General features: G+C 36.9%; 1 protein-coding gene across 4 annotated transcripts in view; it reads right to left on the bottom strand.

Moving 5' to 3' along the window:
- Positions 1-19,978, bottom strand: part of TMTC2 (transmembrane O-mannosyltransferase targeting cadherins 2) — a 241,980-nt gene that overhangs the window by 90,581 nt on the left and 131,421 nt on the right. For all 4 annotated transcript variants that reach the window (XM_015857482.2, XM_015857488.2, XM_015857497.2 and 1 more), the window contains one exon: positions 6,674-7,502. In XM_015857482.2, coding sequence (XP_015712968.1) covers positions 6,674-7,502 — 829 coding nt within the window. The remainder of the gene's footprint in view (positions 1-6,673; positions 7,503-19,978) is intronic.

The following is a 19,978-nucleotide window of genomic DNA, read 5'->3' as shown; positions in this document are numbered from 1 at the left end:
CTTTGTCTCGAAATTAATTAGTCTAGGTCCATAACATACATGAAAATGAATTGGAAAAAAAAAAAAAAAAAAAAAAGTAAAAAAATAACCCCAAATATAATCCACTCCACTTGACATGCTACAAAAAGACCAAAAAGACACCTTGCCAAAACTAATTCCTACTGGACCAGGGGTGGAGTTTTTAAACTGCAGTTTTCAGCACAGATGAACTTGTTGAATGATTTTGCAGAGCACCTCTGGGAAGGCAGAGGAAGGAGTAATAGCCTGATGAGTCCATGTTTCAAAATAAAGTAATAGAGTCCATGTCTCAAAATTGTTTATTTTCTTAAATTCTTAGTATATGCAGAGGGGAAAAATAAAGTCTAGCCAGTAGTTAATAAAATATTCTTATCTTCCTGCTATTTAGGATGCACGTATCAGAGATACTGTTGGACTGTGCAAAGGGGAAAAAATATATATGTACTGTCCTTGTTTTCAGATCTCTACAGACATTAAGAAAGAATATTGGGCTTTCTGATATCCTGCTGAAGGAGCAGCAGGTATCCCACAGTGACTTGGATTTCAAAGGAAATTACAGCACTGCTGAAGAACTGAAAGAAAGAATACTGACACTGGAGAATAAATTTAGACTTTGAGCTGAAGTGTAAACCACTTTCCTTCAGCTCTCCAACATATTTAGCATAACCAGACTGTTTTGCTGTTGTTGGACTGCCTGTGGGATGCTCAAATACTCTAGATATCTATGGCTGTTTCCCAAACAACTAATGGCTATTCTTTCTCTGCTTTCTCATGAACCATGGCAGCAGTTCTGCCATTTACACAGCCCTACACTATTTTCAGAAAGCAGTATTTTTATTTAACTTCCAAACAATTCCAGGCAGTTCACTTGCTGGTCTAAGCTTTCTGTTTTTAAGCTGTTATGACTGGCAGACAGAAAAAGTATTTTCTATTTCTTTGAAGAACACTGAAGCATCCTGAACTACTTTTATTCTTCAAAAACACTTTTGACTTAAAAAAGTAACACAAACAAACTAGCTAAAAACACAGTATACACCCCAATAAAAGAACTGTATGTGTTAGTCTTTGAATGTTTTAGTTACATAAAATAATTTAAATATTGGGCATTCAAAGAAGGCCATACTTTTAAACATATATTCTCCTTTCACCTTGTCATCACTAGTGATATAATAATATTAATAATCATGGAAAATACTGGTTTATTGTAGCCTTTTTTCTTTAAGAAAACATTGCTTCTTCACCTAGCACACTACAAGATATTATAACTATTCTTTGCTGCACTAATAGATGCTTTTTTCCACTGTCTCTTGAAGGAGGAAGATAGGACTGCTTACTCACAGCTACTGTTAGCAAAGAATCACTTTCTAAGAGTGGGGTAACAGCATAAAACTGTCAAATCAGATGGAAACGGCTCCTAGTATTTACTTCTAGTCAAATGCACGAAAGCTCTGCAGCTACAAGCATGGAATTTTATGTATTTATTATATTATATTTTGCAGGAAGGGTGGGGGGTTACTGCTGGGTGAACAAAATTTGAGCACTAAAAATATATATATTTATGTTAACGGGGAACAGAATTAATTCAAGTTAGAAATTTATTTTTTCTATACTTACTCTTTTTATTTAAAACAACTCCTAAAGTGAATGCATTTGATGGCTGCAGTATTCATGATATAAACTAAAGAGGAAATTATCGCTACAAGCAATTTTGATATGGGGGGAAAAAAAAATGCAATTTTAAAACCCGTTTAATTTTTTTTTTTTTTTTTTTTTTTCCCAATTCAAATGGAAAGGCAGGTATTATGTTGCATAGGTGAGACAAAATAAGCTAAATTTAGCTTTTAGGACTCCTTCAAATTAAACAAAACTCTAAACTAGTAACCCAAAGTGGCATAGAAACGATATATGAAACAAAAATGCAATTACTTTTTTATGACTACTCAAATGAGCATAGAGTTATTTCACATATTTCTGTTCAACTAAGAAGCTTTATAATGTCAGAATTCACACTTGTATCTTCACATTCACAGGGATGTACAGAGGCAGTCCTTGCCGATCCTATGTTAAGCTGATGATAAGAAGTGAAACAAACAAACAAAACGTAATAAACTATGAAGTTCCATGGGCTGAAACCAACCAAGGCTGCATGCTATGCCAAAAACACCAAAAAGCAAAGGAAAACCTACAGATCATCTACAGGTGCTAATATAGCAGAATGAGGCAGGAAAACCTTACAACCTTATCGCAAATGAGAAGAGTTGAACAGGGAAAAGGAACATTATAGTTGAGAAGTGTATTTCAATATTAGACTATCTTTTGAAAATATTCAACAAAATTGAAAGATTTATGCTTATAAGAACTAGGAGTAGAAGAAAGAATGGAAAGACAAGAGGTTAAGTGTCTCTCTACCTGTATGGAATGACAACTATTGTCTGACAACACCACATTGATTCATCAGTCCAGGTGTAGGCACCACAGTGATGTGGCAATACTGCTTCCAGAAGTACCTGCTTCCTCCTGTATTCCCCACTGAATATAATGTTGTCATATATATTTGAATTTACTAAGACTTGAGTGCACAGTTCAAGTTAAGCATCCACTGATTAAAGGTACACCATTAGTTGCAGCAGGTCAACTTGCTTCAGGAATGATTTCCAAAGTTCACTTATAAATCTCACAGTAGGAACCAGGAACTAGAATTTCACCTGTTAATATGATAAAGAAATACCTCTGCAGCAGTCTAACAGCCTTAGCTTCTTTCTGCTATTTTTCTAGTTCTTCATTCAGTGCCTTTAGTAGTACAGAAAACATATCTGAACATGAAAGATCATTATGATGTGGACTACAAGGAACAAAATGGACTGAAAGTACAAGATGATGCTTTTTGAAGCTACTTCTGGTACTATGGTGAAAACCTGAAATAACAAAATGCAGTGTCACTATAATTTCACAATATACACAAGGTAACTATCAGCAAAGAATGACTCAGTCTAATTGGAAAAGATGTGACAGCTACCACCCGTTTTTAAGTTTTTTGTTTGTTTTTACATGTTAGAAGTCTTCCTTCACTATAAAAGAACCCTTAAATAACATGAACTGTTTTATATCCATTCAGCTGCTCATTAAGTTGAAGGCAGCAGAGAAAAACACTTATGCCTTTCCCTCCCTGGTGTCAAAACACACACACAGCCACTTCAGAACCCATAAACTACCTTCATCAGCCTTGCCTGTTTTTCCCCCAAGCACTAACAAAACATAACGAGGCAAAGCTCATGTTACTTTGAAGATATCTGAAATACCAGTAATAACCGAAACAGCAAAAGAGCAAGCCAAATAACAGATACGGCCATGGAATGTCCAGTCCCGTTCTCACTCCATCAGATAATGCTGGCAGCCGCTGCGACACACCCTCAGAAAGGGAGGTCTGGGCCAGTGCAGCGCCATGGGCAGCCTCAGCAGGGTTGGTGCACTTGACTCTCATGCAGTGTGGATTTGGTTGTTTATTTTTAGTTTTGGAGTTGTGCTTTTTTTTTTTTTTTTTTTTTTTTTGACAGATGAGGTGATCAAAGCATCATGCGTTTATGAGTATTTTTTCCCACATTGTCAGTGATTGGCACAAACAGGCTGGAAAAATGTAACTGCAGGAAGGCAGCAGCTGCCTGCAGGGCAGCAGTTCCCTCACCTAAGGCAGAACATTGATTCTCTGCCCGTGCTTCTGCAGGGCCCCAGTGTGGGTTCCAGGTCCAGAGCCCTGGAAAGCAGTAAACACCAATTTCTTCACCAAGGACTGAGAAGCCACTGAACAACTTCATTCAACAGCCCCTCAGCAGTGGAGAGATTATATTTTTAGACATGTTGCAACACAGAGGACTTGATTATAAACTAACACCTTATGAGATAATGCCTTTCCAAGGCAGCTCAGTCACATTAGCATGTAGATGCACCTGTACTAATAACTCACCTCTCTATCGACCTTATTAGCCAAGCACATCAGCTCAAGGCTGTCACATATCCAGATGCAGAATGGTTTCCATCCACTAGGCCAGAATACAGATGGAACTGGAAAAAACAGCTCCACTTCCATCTCTAACAAAACTGCTCCTGCAGATTACTACTTTGAATCAGTTCCCAGAAGGGAGCTTTTGAAGGATCCCCCTTTTCTCTTTAGCCTACAATAGAAGATGCTATTGTTCAGCAGCAATTTACCGGAGAAGGGGGGATTAATGGAGCCTCCAGGGAAAACAACAGCAGATCAAAATGATCAGAAATAAGAATATAGACATAAGGAGAAATGAGGAGTGGCAGCTTCTTCTTAGCAGTCCAGAAGGAAGGAAAACCCATCTACACTACATCATTTGATTGAACAGTCCATTGTATTTCTGTTTGAATAGCCTATTTATCACCAGTATTCAAGTTTTTGTTTTTGTTTTGTTTTTTAAAGGAGGCAAACAAAAAATAAATTGTTTTTTCTATGTCAAATTCTTTTAGTTTCTGAAGAGTACTGTGAATTGCTGATCTCCTAATGCTTTGGCTGGATTGGCAGCCAGTCTAGTTCAGTCAGGCTTGCCTGATGGTATGAGAAATAGAAAATACAATTAGCATAGTCAAAGCCAGGGATAATCTAGGAGGTATTCACAATTAATGAATAGAGTTGGGTGACAGGTTGCTTTAGCTGGGAGTTTCTGATACCCAGTCTTGTAACAATGTGTGTGGGCTAGTAAATATTCAGCAGAAGTTTAACAGGATATTTTAAGGAGATTTACAGTCAGCTCAGTCATGTCTGTATCACCACACTGACATGCCGTCTTTGCTTTTGCATATCATACAAGAAACTTAATGTCAGCTTATATGGCAATCATATATACATAGGTCTGTGCATACTGAGATGTCTATGATGAAAATAGCTTGTCTTGTCTCCTGGGAGCATAATACACAGTAGTCTACTTTCCAGACAACACCATACCGAATCCTAATACTGGACAAAAAAACAGACTTTTTTTTTTCATTTTAATCACTAAAACTTGCTCAAAGCAAATAGATGACTACTTATGCAGTCTGAGATATCTGGGGATCTCTACCAAGAACAAAAAAACATACTTTAATCTTTTAATACACATTTTGTCTTTTCAAGGAGCTCCAACCTTTTTAGTGTAAGCTTTGCACTGTCACTACATTGGTCTCACTGCATCTTACAATCACATAATTTCAGTCTTTCTGTTCAGTTACTTCTCATTTCTTGCCCTCACGCACTGGACTAGCTCTGGGAAAAAAGGAGGAAAAAAAAAAGGAAAAGGAAAAAGAAAGGAGAAATTGGATGTGCTTGTTCAGACTTAATGAAAAGTCACTAACTGCAGCAACATGTTTCACACAATTTTACCTTCATTTTTATCTAGGGCAACAAAGCATACAGTGAAGAGCTATGAAGTCAGACTGATGATTGACAAGCTACTCTAACACTGCTTTGGAAGGCATCTTATCTGTCAAATCCACTTTTACACTCTCTATCAGCTCACAGTAACATCTGCATTTGCTTCTCATCATCACAGCTTTTAGACTATGGTATATCTGCCTAACCAAAATGCACAGTCCTGTCAGCAGATGACTTCACATCGTATAATGGGCTTTGGAGCAGCAAACTGGAAAAACTCAAGTGTGATATGTTCAAGCGCTGTCAAATTTTTCTTTCACACACAGGCAAAGCAATCAGCGATCCCTTCTCACTCCTGATGAATTGCGAATAATGACGGCTTAGTCAATGCCTACACTGCACTCACAGGTGGTATTTTGACTGCTCTCAAGTAAACTTATTTATGTGCCAACAGCAGGACAGCCAAGGCACCAAGGAGCTTGGATTCCCAAATGGATCTGCTGTATATGCTGAAACCACAGAGCTACAGGTAAACACTGCTACCGATCCCTAAACTTTTTACTTTAAACTTAAACTTTTTACAGTTTATTGCCAGTTTGGATGTGTTTATACTAGCTGCAGTCACATTTCATTACAGCATAGATACGATCTTTGAGTGAAATAGCTGGGCAATGTTACCAATGACATTTCAACATTAACACGAAGGTGTAAGTATTTGACAGTAACTCTTTACAGTACTTGCATACAGGAGGAACCACGGTAATTTCCTAGGCTGAATAGCATGACCTAACTTCCTCATTTTTATTATGTAGCACTGACATTATTTGCATCAGATGAAATTTAAAAAATAACAAACAAAAAACCCAACACCTTGTTAATGCTGTTCGTCCCTTAGTATTTCTTACATTTTCTGTTCACAGCAAATAGAACATCCAGTGAACATCAGAAAAAGCTCCATTAGAGCGACTGAAATCACTCCAAATGAAAAACTATCACGGTGGTGTCTGTAATACTCAAATTGCACCTTAAATTCCAAACTGTAGCACTAAGATCAATGAAAAATAAACTGCCAACTTACCTTAGGATTTCCTTTTCTGCATGCTTATGTCAAACCTGTGACATATAATAAGAACACATTTCTGCTTTTCCTCATTTCTACTGAAGTATACATTGTTTTAAATAGATATTTTCTAAAGCATCTTCTTTAGAAACAGTTAACAAAATCAGAAAATTCAAGGGCAAAGACAGATAAGAAGTGAAACCTTTATCATAAAGAGTAAAAATTACCTTTAGCGGGGTTTACTTTTATTCCTGACCTATACAGCATCTCCTCATTCTGCCAGTCCCCATTTCTGACAACAGTCTTGAGTCCATAGAAAACAATTAATGCAGCAGTGGAACAAAAAACCAAGTTCTTCAGAAAGCGTTTTTGGGCTTTGACATAAAGGGCCCTGACACCTACTGTAACCAGCAGGCAGAAGCCCATACTAGGAACATACAGCACACGCTCTGCTATTACAAAGCCAACATAGAAAAATAGGTTTGTGGCGGGAATAAAGGGCACTATTAACAAAGAGAGAGACAGAATGACAATGTTCTCAGTTGAAGGAAGCTGTAGTTTCAGGATTTCATGCTTTTTTATGCCATTCTCTTCCTTTGATGCAAAACTTGACTTCCCCTCCAGTATCTTATATTCCATTTCAGAGTGACAGCTATGCCCATTAGCATTCTGCTTGCCATTCATTACACTTTTCCCATTGCATTCTCTTTCATCGCTGGAGCCCTTCAAGCTGAAGTAGGCAAGGAGGAAAAGTCCAGCATAGAAGGCCACAGTGTGTAAATTTCTCCAGTCGCTGACTGCCTTCAGGAGAGGCACAGCGTCCATTGACCAGTCAAAGCTGAGGGTGTCTGGGCAGAATAACAGCCAGAGATTCTTTGTTGGCAAGTAAAGGAAGGTCAGCATTCGTGTGAGAAAACTGTCTGAATCAGCTGCTGGATTGTCAGAGTTGGAAAAACTTGGGGGCTTGTTGCCCATCCAGTATAAGCGGACACCCAGCAGTGCAGTCCCCCAGGAGGTCAATAAACCAATGCTGAAGAAAAGGTTCAAATTCTTCCTCTGAAAGAAAAAAAAAAAAAAAAAAAGAAAGAAAAAAAAAATAGTCATAAGTATAAATTAGAATAAAGGAATCAAGAAATATCTCATAGAACTAGTTTTGGTAATAAAAACCAGGCATTGCAGATCTGTCTCAGGTGTTTGGTTCACAGAATGTTGCAGTGAACTGTATACTGCTGACCATAAACCAAAAGAAGAGGTTCTTTCTTGTAAGCCCTCTCAAACTTGTATCAGAATCAAGACTTCAGATTTTAGAGCTCTCAGTCCTTGCTTATCACTTATCCCAAGTAACCAGGTAACAGTTTGAAGAACATGTAAGTTAGAGGAATTTTTGGAACATTATTTTGGTCTAAATATAACCTCCCAAATTCCTTATTTGCTTCTGGTTGTGGCTAAACCAACAGTTTGCCTCAACAAAATTTCAAGTCAAAGGACTGTTCCATTTTTCCTAGCTGACATATTTCCTAAAGTAATACCTAAAGGTATTTCACCTAACAACCAAATAAACATTCCAACAAGCCAAGAAAAGAAAACAGACACAATTTCCATGCTCAGGTCTTCCAGTTCCAGTTAATTACAGTGTTCATTTGGAGCTGTCAGATGTGTCTATTACTGAAAGCTCCATTCCATTTTGCATCTCACAGCCAAATAACATTGGGGTTGTTTTTTTTTCAAGAGCACCTTATTAAATCACCGCTTTTAAAATCTTTCACATCCTTATACTCATCTAAATAAAAATATGTGAAGCATTCAGATGCCTCCACCTACTCATGTCATCATACTAGCAACCATAAGCTGCCACTTATTTATGGAATAACTCAACATTTGCCAGCTGAAGCTGCTTGTTGGGTTCCCCCCCTCCCCATTAGAAAGTACTTACTTATTCATACACTTGCAGAAACATACCACTTCTGCCTGAATGAAAATCAGAAGAAGTGAGACTTTCTCACCTATATCTAGGATTGATGAGCTTAAATTCTGCTTTCAACTACACGGGCACCATAAACAAAAGCTATTTTGGATTGATCTCTCTTTTGCAGAAATAGCCATAAAAGCAAAAATATGAGTAATTTTTATATTTCATTTTCTTAGATGCTTTCTGTAAGAACAGAAAAATTATTTACCAAATAGCTCCAGACACAGTGTAAGCACTCCGTTATTATTTCCCCCCATTATTACAAAAAATCAGTTGTCAATCATCTTTCTTTTTATTAGGTCTGCTTTTTCTTATCCATCTCAAATGACACATTCCTAGGATGGTTATTCTCTGAATGTTCCTTATGTTTGTTATTCATAAACAAGACCTCACAGTGGAATTTTTTATCTTATTTCTTTCAAACAGCATTTTTCTCCTTTGTGGGGGCACTCTCCTTGATAACTTGACATATAGGTGACTGTGCCACTCCATTTTTATGTTTGCTTTTAATACTTGTCTATCAACAGGTCACCCAAAATGTAGTATAGCCATCATAATTTATTTGCTTATCGCATGAAGAAATTTACTCCCATTCACATTTTGGAGAGCTTCTCTTTTTGAATTTAAACTATTCAATGGCAGCTACATTAATTCGTTCAGCTTTGAGGAGATATGGAAGAATGCAAAGGAGGAAATAGCAGGGACCAAACAAATTCATAATGAGAATGATTTACGTCTCTACATTAGATTCACTTGAAAAATGCTGCACTTTTTTATACACGAAGCAAAATCTGAGTCCACATATTTAATTTACTATATTGATTACACGGTTTTGTTAGTTTCTGCGTATTTCTATATATTGGAAATTCAATACATTTTTAATAGTAAAACCAATCAAAATCCATATCTACATTCTACGATTAATACATTCCCTGGAAAGCCCATTGAAACCAACTACTTAGACTTGTAAGCTGGTTGATTCTTTGCAACCCATCTGAGATACTGTTTTACCCCTGCTTGAGAGAACTGTTTAAATAATTTAATGTTACAAAGCCATGTAAACTAGCTATCACCAAAACTTCTGCCTAAATTTGTATTTGGAGCAAAAATATAACCCACATTTCATCATTTGCATGCATTCCCTCACAGTAAGAAATTATTTTCCCGATTCAACCTGCTCTTCCATTTCCACCATATTTTACTACATTAAAATCTTTGCCTTCTCTGCAAATTCATTATTTTCAAACTTGTTTCCTTCAAGCATTTAGATGAAAAAATCTCATATGCTAAATGCGAACCCTTTTTTGCTTTATTTTATATATCCTTCTGTAGTCTCTACAGAGGAATACAGGAGGCTGCTTAGAAAGAGGAAAAAAATAAGCTGGATGGTGGAAGACGGGGAGTTTTGTTCATTTGTTTGCTTGTTTAATTAGGAATTCAGAGCAGGTCTTTGCTGGAAGACTACATAGCACTAAAAAGATTAAGACATCCAGAGTACTTAGCAAGTGAAACTTGATTAACACACAAGAAGTGAGCTTTCATGGATTGCTTAGACTGCTTTGTTATTTTGTTAATACTTATTTCACAACCTGAGGGAAATCTCCCTTTCCTAAAGTTCTAACAATTGCACTTTTCAACTAAATGCTATGAGAGTTCACATAACAAAGTTCTTCAACAACACTCACACTGCAGCAGATACACCATTCCTCCTGGTTAACAGAGAAGCCTGCTCTAAACTTTCTGATCTTCTTCATACATCATAAAACAGTAACAATGAAAAATTTGCCTCTTGCTCCGAGCCTTAGAATGCAAACAGTCTGGATCTCAAAGCTAATCCATCCTCACTGCTACAGTAATTATTTACAGCCTTCCTTTTAAGCTTAAATTTAAGATCTGTAAGGTCTGGATCCTCAGACTTTTTGGATCTATAAAGAACACCACATTTCTATACACAGTATTGTGTTTCACACTCTAAGAATACTTTTCTTTAAGACTTTACACCAGTGTCAAATGAAATATCTCAGCATATGAACAGTGGAGTTCAGAGGTACCCAAGTAGGTGATTTTCCACTCCAGCATATCTATCTATCATGCTGCAGAACACTACTTAAACCAGAGGAGGACCTCTGGCAGATTCCAGACCTTAATTATTGGGCTACAGCAGTAGAGTGCAGGTCCCTCTCATTGCCTCAGAGACAAGTGATGAGATGACATCCTCTGGACATAGTTAAAGAAAGAAATACTAAAATACTTCCCAACACTCAAAAAATAATAATAATTAAAAAAGAAAATAAAATGATCACAGATAGAGCTGGCTCAGAAGAGGAATGACAGACTAAGTTTTTTCCTCTCTCAACACTTAACCTCATGACTTTTGCACAGCTTCACCAAACCACACTAATATAGTCAAAGATAATAATGTTTAGCTCACATTCTGGCTATACTTTCTTCCAGGCTTTGTATGGAGAACCAACAAGAGAGGGGAAAAAAACTACCAGAATATGAAGTAATATCATCAGCTCACCAGTAGACTTTCATCTGCAAAGAAAGTGCTTTCAAAATGGACTCTGCTCTGATGAGCACTTTCACCAGCAACTTTTCCCTTGCATCTCCTGACTGCATGTACTTAGTGCAGCCCAGCAGCAGGAAGAGATCCTCAGTAATGCTTGGCAGCAAGGATTTGGATTACTGTACTCATGAGTCCTAATCCAGCCCATCTGCCATATGTTTTGACACCCCCATAAATCCTCTAACCTTTCATAAGTAGTCATTTTCATCTGGGGAAAAAATGAGCACTGATTTAGATCAGATTTAACATCTCTCCTGCCTGCTAACAGTCAAGTACCACCACCGCAATTTTAGTGCTTGCGACTGCAGAAGCCTTTTTCATCTCCCTACCAAAATCCATCTGCATGACCCACCCACATTGTACATTTCCCTTGCATTAAATCCTAATTCCTCACTCTATTATACTGATCTTAAATAAGGCACTGCAGCAGATTGCTTGATTGGGCAGCCCCTGCCAAAGCTCAGTCATCACCTATGCAGTATCCAAAGCGTTTTCAAAAGACACTGTTCTTTTAACCTCACCTTGTCCACTGTACAAAGTAGCATTAAATGCAGAATGTGGTCAGACAGGTCAGATATCAAAATCACCAGGTCTAACCACACACAAATTGCTATTTATAGAACTTGGGAAATACAGAAAATAAACTGGTAAGTCATCAGGTATTACTCAAAAAAAGAAAAAAAAAAGTGTTTCTTTTCCAACACAGAGCTCCTTGAAAATATGTTGGCTTGAGAAGTGGGGCTTCCCAAACAGCCAAATCACCAGACTAGGCTGACAGTATCTTGTTCCCTGACAGGATCACAGATGAGCTGAGTCTAGGCTGAACCTGAGTTAAAAACCCAGCTGGATCAGGAATGAGGCAGCTTGCCACAGCCTGAGTTCAGCCCCATACTGAGCTGGCAGCAGCCTTCCCAACTCCCTCTCCACCTTTCCCACTTATTCCCACTGTTTTTGTTCCTGGCTCATGACCCACCAAACGAGGTCAGCTCATTTACATTGGACAGACAGCAACAGCAGCCCGAAGGCCTGTTCTTCCTTGGAGCTGGAGTTCTGCCTATAGCTTTTCCAATACTGTGACCAATTTAATGCCATTTTCTTTCTGTTATGAACCCACATGATTCTTCCCTGGTGAAGAAGTTACTACATTCATAAAGCAGCTGAAGATTACGTGCACATATTTTTACTGTAATTAGCAAGTAGCACAGTTTGAGCAGTCTTTATTAGTGTCAACTTGCATTATTAAAATTAAAATTGAGTAATAAATAGTGGCATTTAAAATTTATGCTCTTCCTCTAAAATCTTTAATATGAATCTTTAAAAACAGAATAAACTCCCAGCCTCTCAGCTGAAAAAATAGTTGCCGGGACTACCCTGGAAATGACAGATTGTGTTAAGAGCAACAACTGTATGAATGACCAAACGTCATACAAGAGCAGAAGGGACAACATTCCCTTGATAATCTGTGAGTATGAGCTGTGCAAAAAAGAAGGCTCTCTGAAGGTAAGTCTGCTCAGCGTGACAATTGTGTAGCTACAGCCATCTACGTGGGCTCAACCCACTTAAACACAGGAGGAGTCCTCTGAGATTACAACACTACACTTGAATGGCCAGACTGCTTAGGAGTACTGTCCAGCCCTGCAGTTGTTAGGATGCAGTTAGATATTTAGTCTAACAGCAGTAGCTGTATTTCATTGCTACAGTGGTTTTGCAGCAAAGGAAGTGTGCTACATGTTATGTCATTGTGCAGCCAAAATGCTGAGGGCACATTAAACATGCTTAGGCATAACTGGAATTCAAATTGATCCTCAGAAGAAAAGAAAAATGTTCACAATAAAAATCCTGCACAAAAGGCAGGGGCAACTGTGACTGCACAAAACTGCACCAGTATGTGATGTGAAGCAAGTGCTGGGCTCTTCTTTACAGAAACATCTGAGATTACAGCAGATCACTAGCATCTCTCTTACACCACTGCTTAAAAGGCAAACATTGTACTGGGACTGCCAATGAAAGCACATCCTTCAAGACATGTGCTTCAAGTAATGTTTCCACTCTTCTCAATAAAATGAATTCCTGAAACTGTCTGCTTCCAGCACATAACTATTAGAAATAAATGGAGGAAACAGAGAGGGAGAGGTCAGAGGAGGAGAATGAGACTGATTAGTGATCTAGAAAAACGTGCCCCATGAGGAAAGAATGAAGAACATAAGCTGTTTATACATGACAGCTGCCTGCCAGTACAGAAATGACTACTGCAAACAGGAAAGGAATAATCTGTTTTCTACATCTTTGTCCAAAGGATAAAAATAATAAGCTTCTATTCAAGAAAGGAAGATTCCGGTTAGCAATCAGGATACACTTTCCGCTACTAAGTACAGGGATGTGCTGCAAAAATCTGCCATGGACATTGGCTCTACAACTCTATGCTGTCTTTAAGAATAGGGAAAATTTGTGGGAAAGAAAAAATCTTAAGTAAAAGTAAAGACCACATTAACCCAGTCATGCTCCAGTCATTTCTGCACTAAGCACCAAAGCTTCCTGCAATCCTAATTTGTTTTAGGGTTTGCATCACTTTAGCCAAAATGTTAGTCCAAATGATCCTTACATTTTGTTCCCTCAGTCATATTAGCATTTTTGAACACTTCTAAAATCCACCCAAATCTAGCACATTCTTTTAAAGCAAAAAGAATCATATAAATTAATAATTTGCACCAATCCATCAGTTTCAGGATGGTCTCTGTCATTATGACATTCTCTCTTCCTACAGTAAAGACTACTGTGTACATCTTCAAAATTTCAAGAAAAAAATTATAAGGACAATGTTAATAAAAAAGTATCTGAAAGAGTCAATTATTATTTCGAACATGTACATTATCATGTGAAATCTATATTTTCCTCTTACTATATTCTATTACTCTCCTTATCTTCAACATAAGCATCCCACTACTCTGAGCAGCATGCATGCTGAAGGGAAAACATAAAAACAAAACACAAAAAAAGGCAGATATTTTGTGTTGAGAGTTTTAGTACGACATCAAACAATGTAAATGCTTGTTTCTGTTTACTATAAAAATAATAATAAAAATTCAAGCTTGATAAAATAGTGCCACTGACGTCAGCAATTTACGCCATGTAATGGCCACATACCAAACCAATCAAGTGAGAACACTAGCAGCAATACTGACTCCAAAGTTGGCATGATAATGTTACAGTTTCTTGATGACGTACAAGATATATATATAAAAAGTTAAGGTTAAAAAAAAAAAAAAAAAAAAAGAGTGAAGTAAATAATCCAAGCCAGACTCTGCAAAATGCTAACAGCATGCATAACAAATGGAATACATGCTTGAGATTTCTTACGAACTTTTTATAATATGCCACGAGACCCAAATAACACACACAAGCACAGAACATGACAGGACTTGCATTTGTTTGTCTTTGATAGATTTTTTTTTGCATAGCAATTCATGTAAGTTGAAAGGGACCTTGAGGAAAATTTATCCCTGAGGCACTGACTACAAAGAAGCCTGAGGGTCTCAGGGAAGAGTGGCCAGGCTCAGGCTTGGGGCTACACCTGAACAACCTCGTGAGCAGAGTCGCCCAGCAAGAGAGAGAAGCTCTGACAGGGCCCCACTGGAAAGGAAAAGCTTGCACCTGCTGTGCAGCCAGGCTGTCCTCTCAGTAAGGAAATGGATTCCCAAGGTTGATACCCACACTGTCACTTGTATTTCCTATATGGCACCATATAAATCTGATCTGGAAGTGGGTTTGCAATAGTCATCCTGTGCACAGTGTTGACAAGTGCTGACAAGTTACTAAAGCTCTGATCACTTGAACGGATGGGTAGGGTTTTTCTTCTATAGGAAGTTTGCTCTATACAATATGACGACACGGAAGTGAAGCTTAAAAGAACTCTTAGAGCACACATGCAATCATTCCTCCAAACCCACTGCCAAAAATTACTGTGGCACATTTCATATGTTTCCTACACTAATAAGATGTTAATAAAGGAGATCTGAAGCTTAAGAGTTTGCTTAATATTCAGTGGAAGAAAAACAAATACAGTAAGGGTGTAAATAGACGGATACTGTCTAATGCAAATGAAAATTGATTTGATGAGTAAAAATGTAATTTATTCTCAAATTAAGCCTCTGGCAATGACTAAGCAGCTCTATTAATCCAGTTGGAGGGAGTCATCAATAACAAATTTCTGTACATGGGATAAACATCAAGCTGCTTCCAGTTTTTGTAGAACAACCTATCCAGGTGTAACAGAAATCCATCATCTAGAAGGGCACAGAATGAAAGAAATCAGCTCCTGCAGTGAAAATCCACCCAAATCTTATGTGTTGAGATTTTTTTTGGCTTGTTTGTCTTCTCATTGACTAAGTCAAGAAAGTAGGTGTTTGGTATAATTGCATCTTTAAAGTACAGGGAAAGAACAAGTAGCAAAGCTATCTTGAATCTTCTTCCTAACAAAGAAAATAGATTAGAAACTGTAATTCTGTTAAAGGTTAAACACAGATAAATTGATAATGAAAATTCCTTGTGATATGCAGAACTTACTCATCAGCCCAGAAGGCACTTTATATTACTAAGGAAGATTCATCTAAAATCTTCCAAAAAATCACCTTTAAAAAGCATACATTAAAAGCTGATTTTGGCAAATATATTTTTCAAATCTATTGACTCAGTGAGATAGGAAAACATAAAGGTAGTTGTTCAGTTACTCAGAACACATTTGTGTAAAAAACTCCATACTAGCCTAACATGATCTGGATGCAATTTGTTCATTCTATCCTACAATAGCATCACATTTGAAGCAGTGGGAACCACAAATTGGAGAAGGTAACATACCAATGGCCGTGAGTCTCAGAAAGTCTTCAGAAAAAGCTTCAAAAGAAGACTTACATACTTTCAAGATTCAAAGTCACTCGAAAGGTAACTCTGAAAGAATACTAACAAACATCCTCTGTAAGACCTGACTTATAATACTGAGACCTTAGAGAAGGAAGATGAGGAGAATTAGCATTTTAATAACAATTTCATTTTCTCCTCTTTTTCCATTAGATCGAGCTAGTTTCTTATAGAATAAGTTATGCTTGAAGACTAATTTAAAGAGAGGGTTTGCCATTTTCCATGTTGATTTCTAAGAAAATTTTTCTTATTCGTTCCCTAAAGAATATACAAGATAGAAACGGGAATGAAAACCTATTAGAAAAGAAATAGAAAAAAGAAATTAAACATTTTTTTTCAGCAAATAGTACTGTCTAGATACATACATAATGACTACCCAATGATTCTAGCAAGTAGCATTGCAACAACATCACAGAAATAAAAATACAAAAACACATATAAGAATAGTTCACCAATAATAAAAACCACACAAACATACCAGAAAGCTGGGAATTGTGTTTGGGAAGAATTATGGAATGCTCCAATGGAATATCCTCTACCTTGTTTCCCTAAACATGAAATATGAAAATTATCTTTTTTTTTTTCTTTTTTTTTTCTTTTTTTTTTTTTTTTTTGTGTGTGTGTGTGTGTGTTATTTTCTCCTGCTTTTATTTTAAATATCTTTTTAAAAGCTATCAAATACAGCCCTTTTATAATCATGAACTATATTATTAGGGTCTGATCTAGAGATAGAGTAAAAAGTAAAGCAATTACTGACCTCAGTAATGCAAAATCATATCCTTAATAATCCAAATAAAAGAGAGCTATAAAAAATGGTGAATCAGAATGTGGATGACAAAGCTTAATTCATGTCATGGGACTGAAATTGGCATGGCGACTCATTATGGTCCATTAAGCTAATATGAAGAAATGAGGCAGCAAGCAACCTTCTGTGAACCAACACCAAAATACTTCTCAACCAAACTATTAGGGGGTGAAGTACATAAAAGAGGTCAATCGCTGGTACTGTAAGAAGTATGCTAAAGCCTCTTAAAGAATTATATTAAACTTACATGAATGTCTGAGCAGCTACCTTTAATAAGTATGATCTTTACTTCCCACTAGGCAATGATCAGTGGTCAGATCAGCCAGGCTCTAAAACATTCCAGGTTCTATGGAGGAAATGTAAGTATATATATATTCTTTTTTGAAGAAATTAAAATAAATAAATAAATAAATAAATAGATAAAATTAAAACATTCAGTACTCTATCAAAACATTTGTTTTAAATAAGTGTCTCCACTTCTGGGGCCAAACAAAGGAGGAAGAAATAAAAATGGTGCAAATGTAATTGACTTTGCCTGCACATATTCATTCATATTCCCACACATACATACAGCCTTCTCTATTAATTCTTGGTTTGCAGGCTTCATGCATTGCAGACATGTTTCAGGCATCGAGGAAGTCAACAGCAACAGTCCTTCCTATGTGGCTCCAGCACAAACAGCCAGCAACTCTGAAACTCATTCCAGTGTCATTAATGAGTGAAATTTGGAAGTGCAGCATTTGGAACCATAAAGAGATGATTTATAATGAGACTTCACTCAGTGGGAAGGCTGAAGTACAGCAGTTCTTTTTCCAAGTTATCATAATCGAAAGCTATTTAATGAGTGTGGGATTTCTTTGAGAATGCAAAAAGAAAAAAAAGAAAAAAAAAAAAAAAGGCAGGATTTAGAAGAGGATGTATTATATTATGCAGATAACCACATCACTGGATGTTTCTGCTACAGTAAAACCAGCAAAATAAAAATCCTCCAAGTCGTCCCTATTCTGAGCCTTTGGCTTGTTTCTAATAAGCACTCTTAAATATAAAACACAGATTTGTAGAGATTAGCAGTTCAACATAATTCAGTATAAAAATTAAAAAAAATTAACAAGGTTTTGTGAACTAAACTCGGTTGCCTAAGGACAGGTATTCCATAATGTAAACAAGAAAAAAAGGCCTGCACCCTAAAGCAAGACACTGGCAATAGAAGCAATGAGCAGAGATCACTGATCTGCACACTGATCTGAGTCCTCCTCTTACTCCAAACTGAGACCAAAGCTACTTCTAGCCTCTGATATTGAAAAAAAAAAAACAAACCCTTCACATATGATCTGGGCATATAAAGACTTGATGTGATAGAAACTAATCACCTGACTTTCAGATTATATTGTTGGATTTGTTAATGAAGGTCAGGAGTGGGAAGGTGAGGAGAAGACAACAGAGCCATGTGCCTGACTTCTCAAAATTAAAAAGCAGGTATAACTGAACTAACCCGTGTATCATATTTATCTTCTAATTACTAAATTTAGGTAGTAATAATTACATGAGTTCAATAAAAACTATTAAACCTTAAGAAAAAACATGTCATTTTACTGTTTGGGGAAAAAACTTTACATAAAACTGAACATAAAATACATAATAACATCAAAACAAGAAGTCCTTCAGCCATCATGGCTTAAGAAGGATCACATCGCCATGCGACTACCTCCCCATCTGACAGTCTTAAGAACTTTCATCCATTTTACACAGGCTGTTTTCAAGGCCAGTACACAGTCTTCGCAGATGTGATGTAAGGAAAGCTCCAAACTTATTAATCTTACACAAAATTCTGACTATTCTTTAGAATTATGCTCAACTTAGTAATATTCGGATACTTAAGGTGAACGTCTCCACTGCTAGTGTTTTATCTGTGTTTCCAACAGTCTACTTCACTCACAGACCTATCATTCTCATCTCAAAAGTGCCTTAAGGCTCCCGCTAAAACCTATTCCATTTCTCCCTGATGGATGGAATAGTTATCCTCATACCTGACATCAGATCAATATGCTGCTTCTCCAATGAGTTCTGACATTGACATGCTGGATTATATTAAGCAGATTACTTAAAAACCTTTTGTTTCCTTTTGGTCTAATCTTTCTCTACTGCCTCTAAATTCAGATGTCATACATGTAAAAGCAGTAAGAATTTATAATGACGTTTCCTCTGGTTGCTCAAGGAGGCTCTGCTCCCTTGTGTCTATTATACAAATAAGTAAGTGCGACAGACAGTAGTGACCTCTTTTACTACGTGATCTGGTAACATGGTTCTGCTGCAATACATTTAACCAAATGAATTATATGCCTCAACTACTTTTACTATTTGCTTCAGCCACTTATTACACTGAAATGCTACAGTGCCTTTGGAAATGGTTAGGTCCACCTTCACGTCTAGAGTCTTGTAAAATTTAACATGATCCAACATTACATTCTGGGAAGCTCAAGTATAGTATCATCTGCTACTTATTATTCCAGAACTGTGTGATTTAAATATTCAGCTAGACAGATATGCAGCAAGCCCAGCTAAACTGGGCTTGTAGCCTTTAGCTGACAATTTTGACTGCTATTCTTATGTAAAAGAATTTATTTGAAAGAATTAATCAGTTTTGAAACATCATCAGTCACCTTGCATGCCAGAATCTCACTAAGAATAGAGACAGAAGGCTTATTGTTCTTACATGAGTGAAGAAAGGTATGAAGGGAGATAGCATCTTCTATTAGAGAAAGCAGCATGGCTAGGAAAACGTACAGACTATAATTGGAAAAATGAGCCAAAGAGGAACAACTGACCTAATAAAAGATACTACCTCTCCCCATAAAATTTGCTATATATTTTTACCACCTCAATTACACTAGTGCTGCTTTCTATTAAGGAATAAAAAAGTCTAAAGAAGTCAAGGGAATTTTAGCTATAAAAGGATGTCTCTCCATTGTCGCATAGTTTTCAGCTAAAATGTGCTAAGCAGAAAGGAAGCTTTTAGTGCAATACAGATGAAAGATTATGATAATTTGCTCTTATACCACAATGGACAATCTTCTTTCCATCAAAAGAAAATAAGGGAAACCAATGTTGATGATGATGATGATGATTATTATTATTATTATTTTCCTTTAATGAGTGGAAAAAAATGGCAAAGGGTATAAATATGGTGGGAATGGACGTAAATCTCATGAGTAAGATAAACCAATAATTTAAAAGAGAAGCAAAAGTCAGAAACCAAGAGAAGAAATGTGCGGGGA

The sequence above is a fragment of the Coturnix japonica genome, chromosome 1 (genome assembly GCF_001577835.2).
Source record: "Coturnix japonica isolate 7356 chromosome 1, Coturnix japonica 2.1, whole genome shotgun sequence".
Taxonomy (NCBI): Eukaryota; Metazoa; Chordata; class Aves; order Galliformes; family Phasianidae; genus Coturnix; species Coturnix japonica.
Note: the sequence above shows the minus strand (reverse complement) of the source record. Positions and strands in the feature narration are given on the sequence as shown.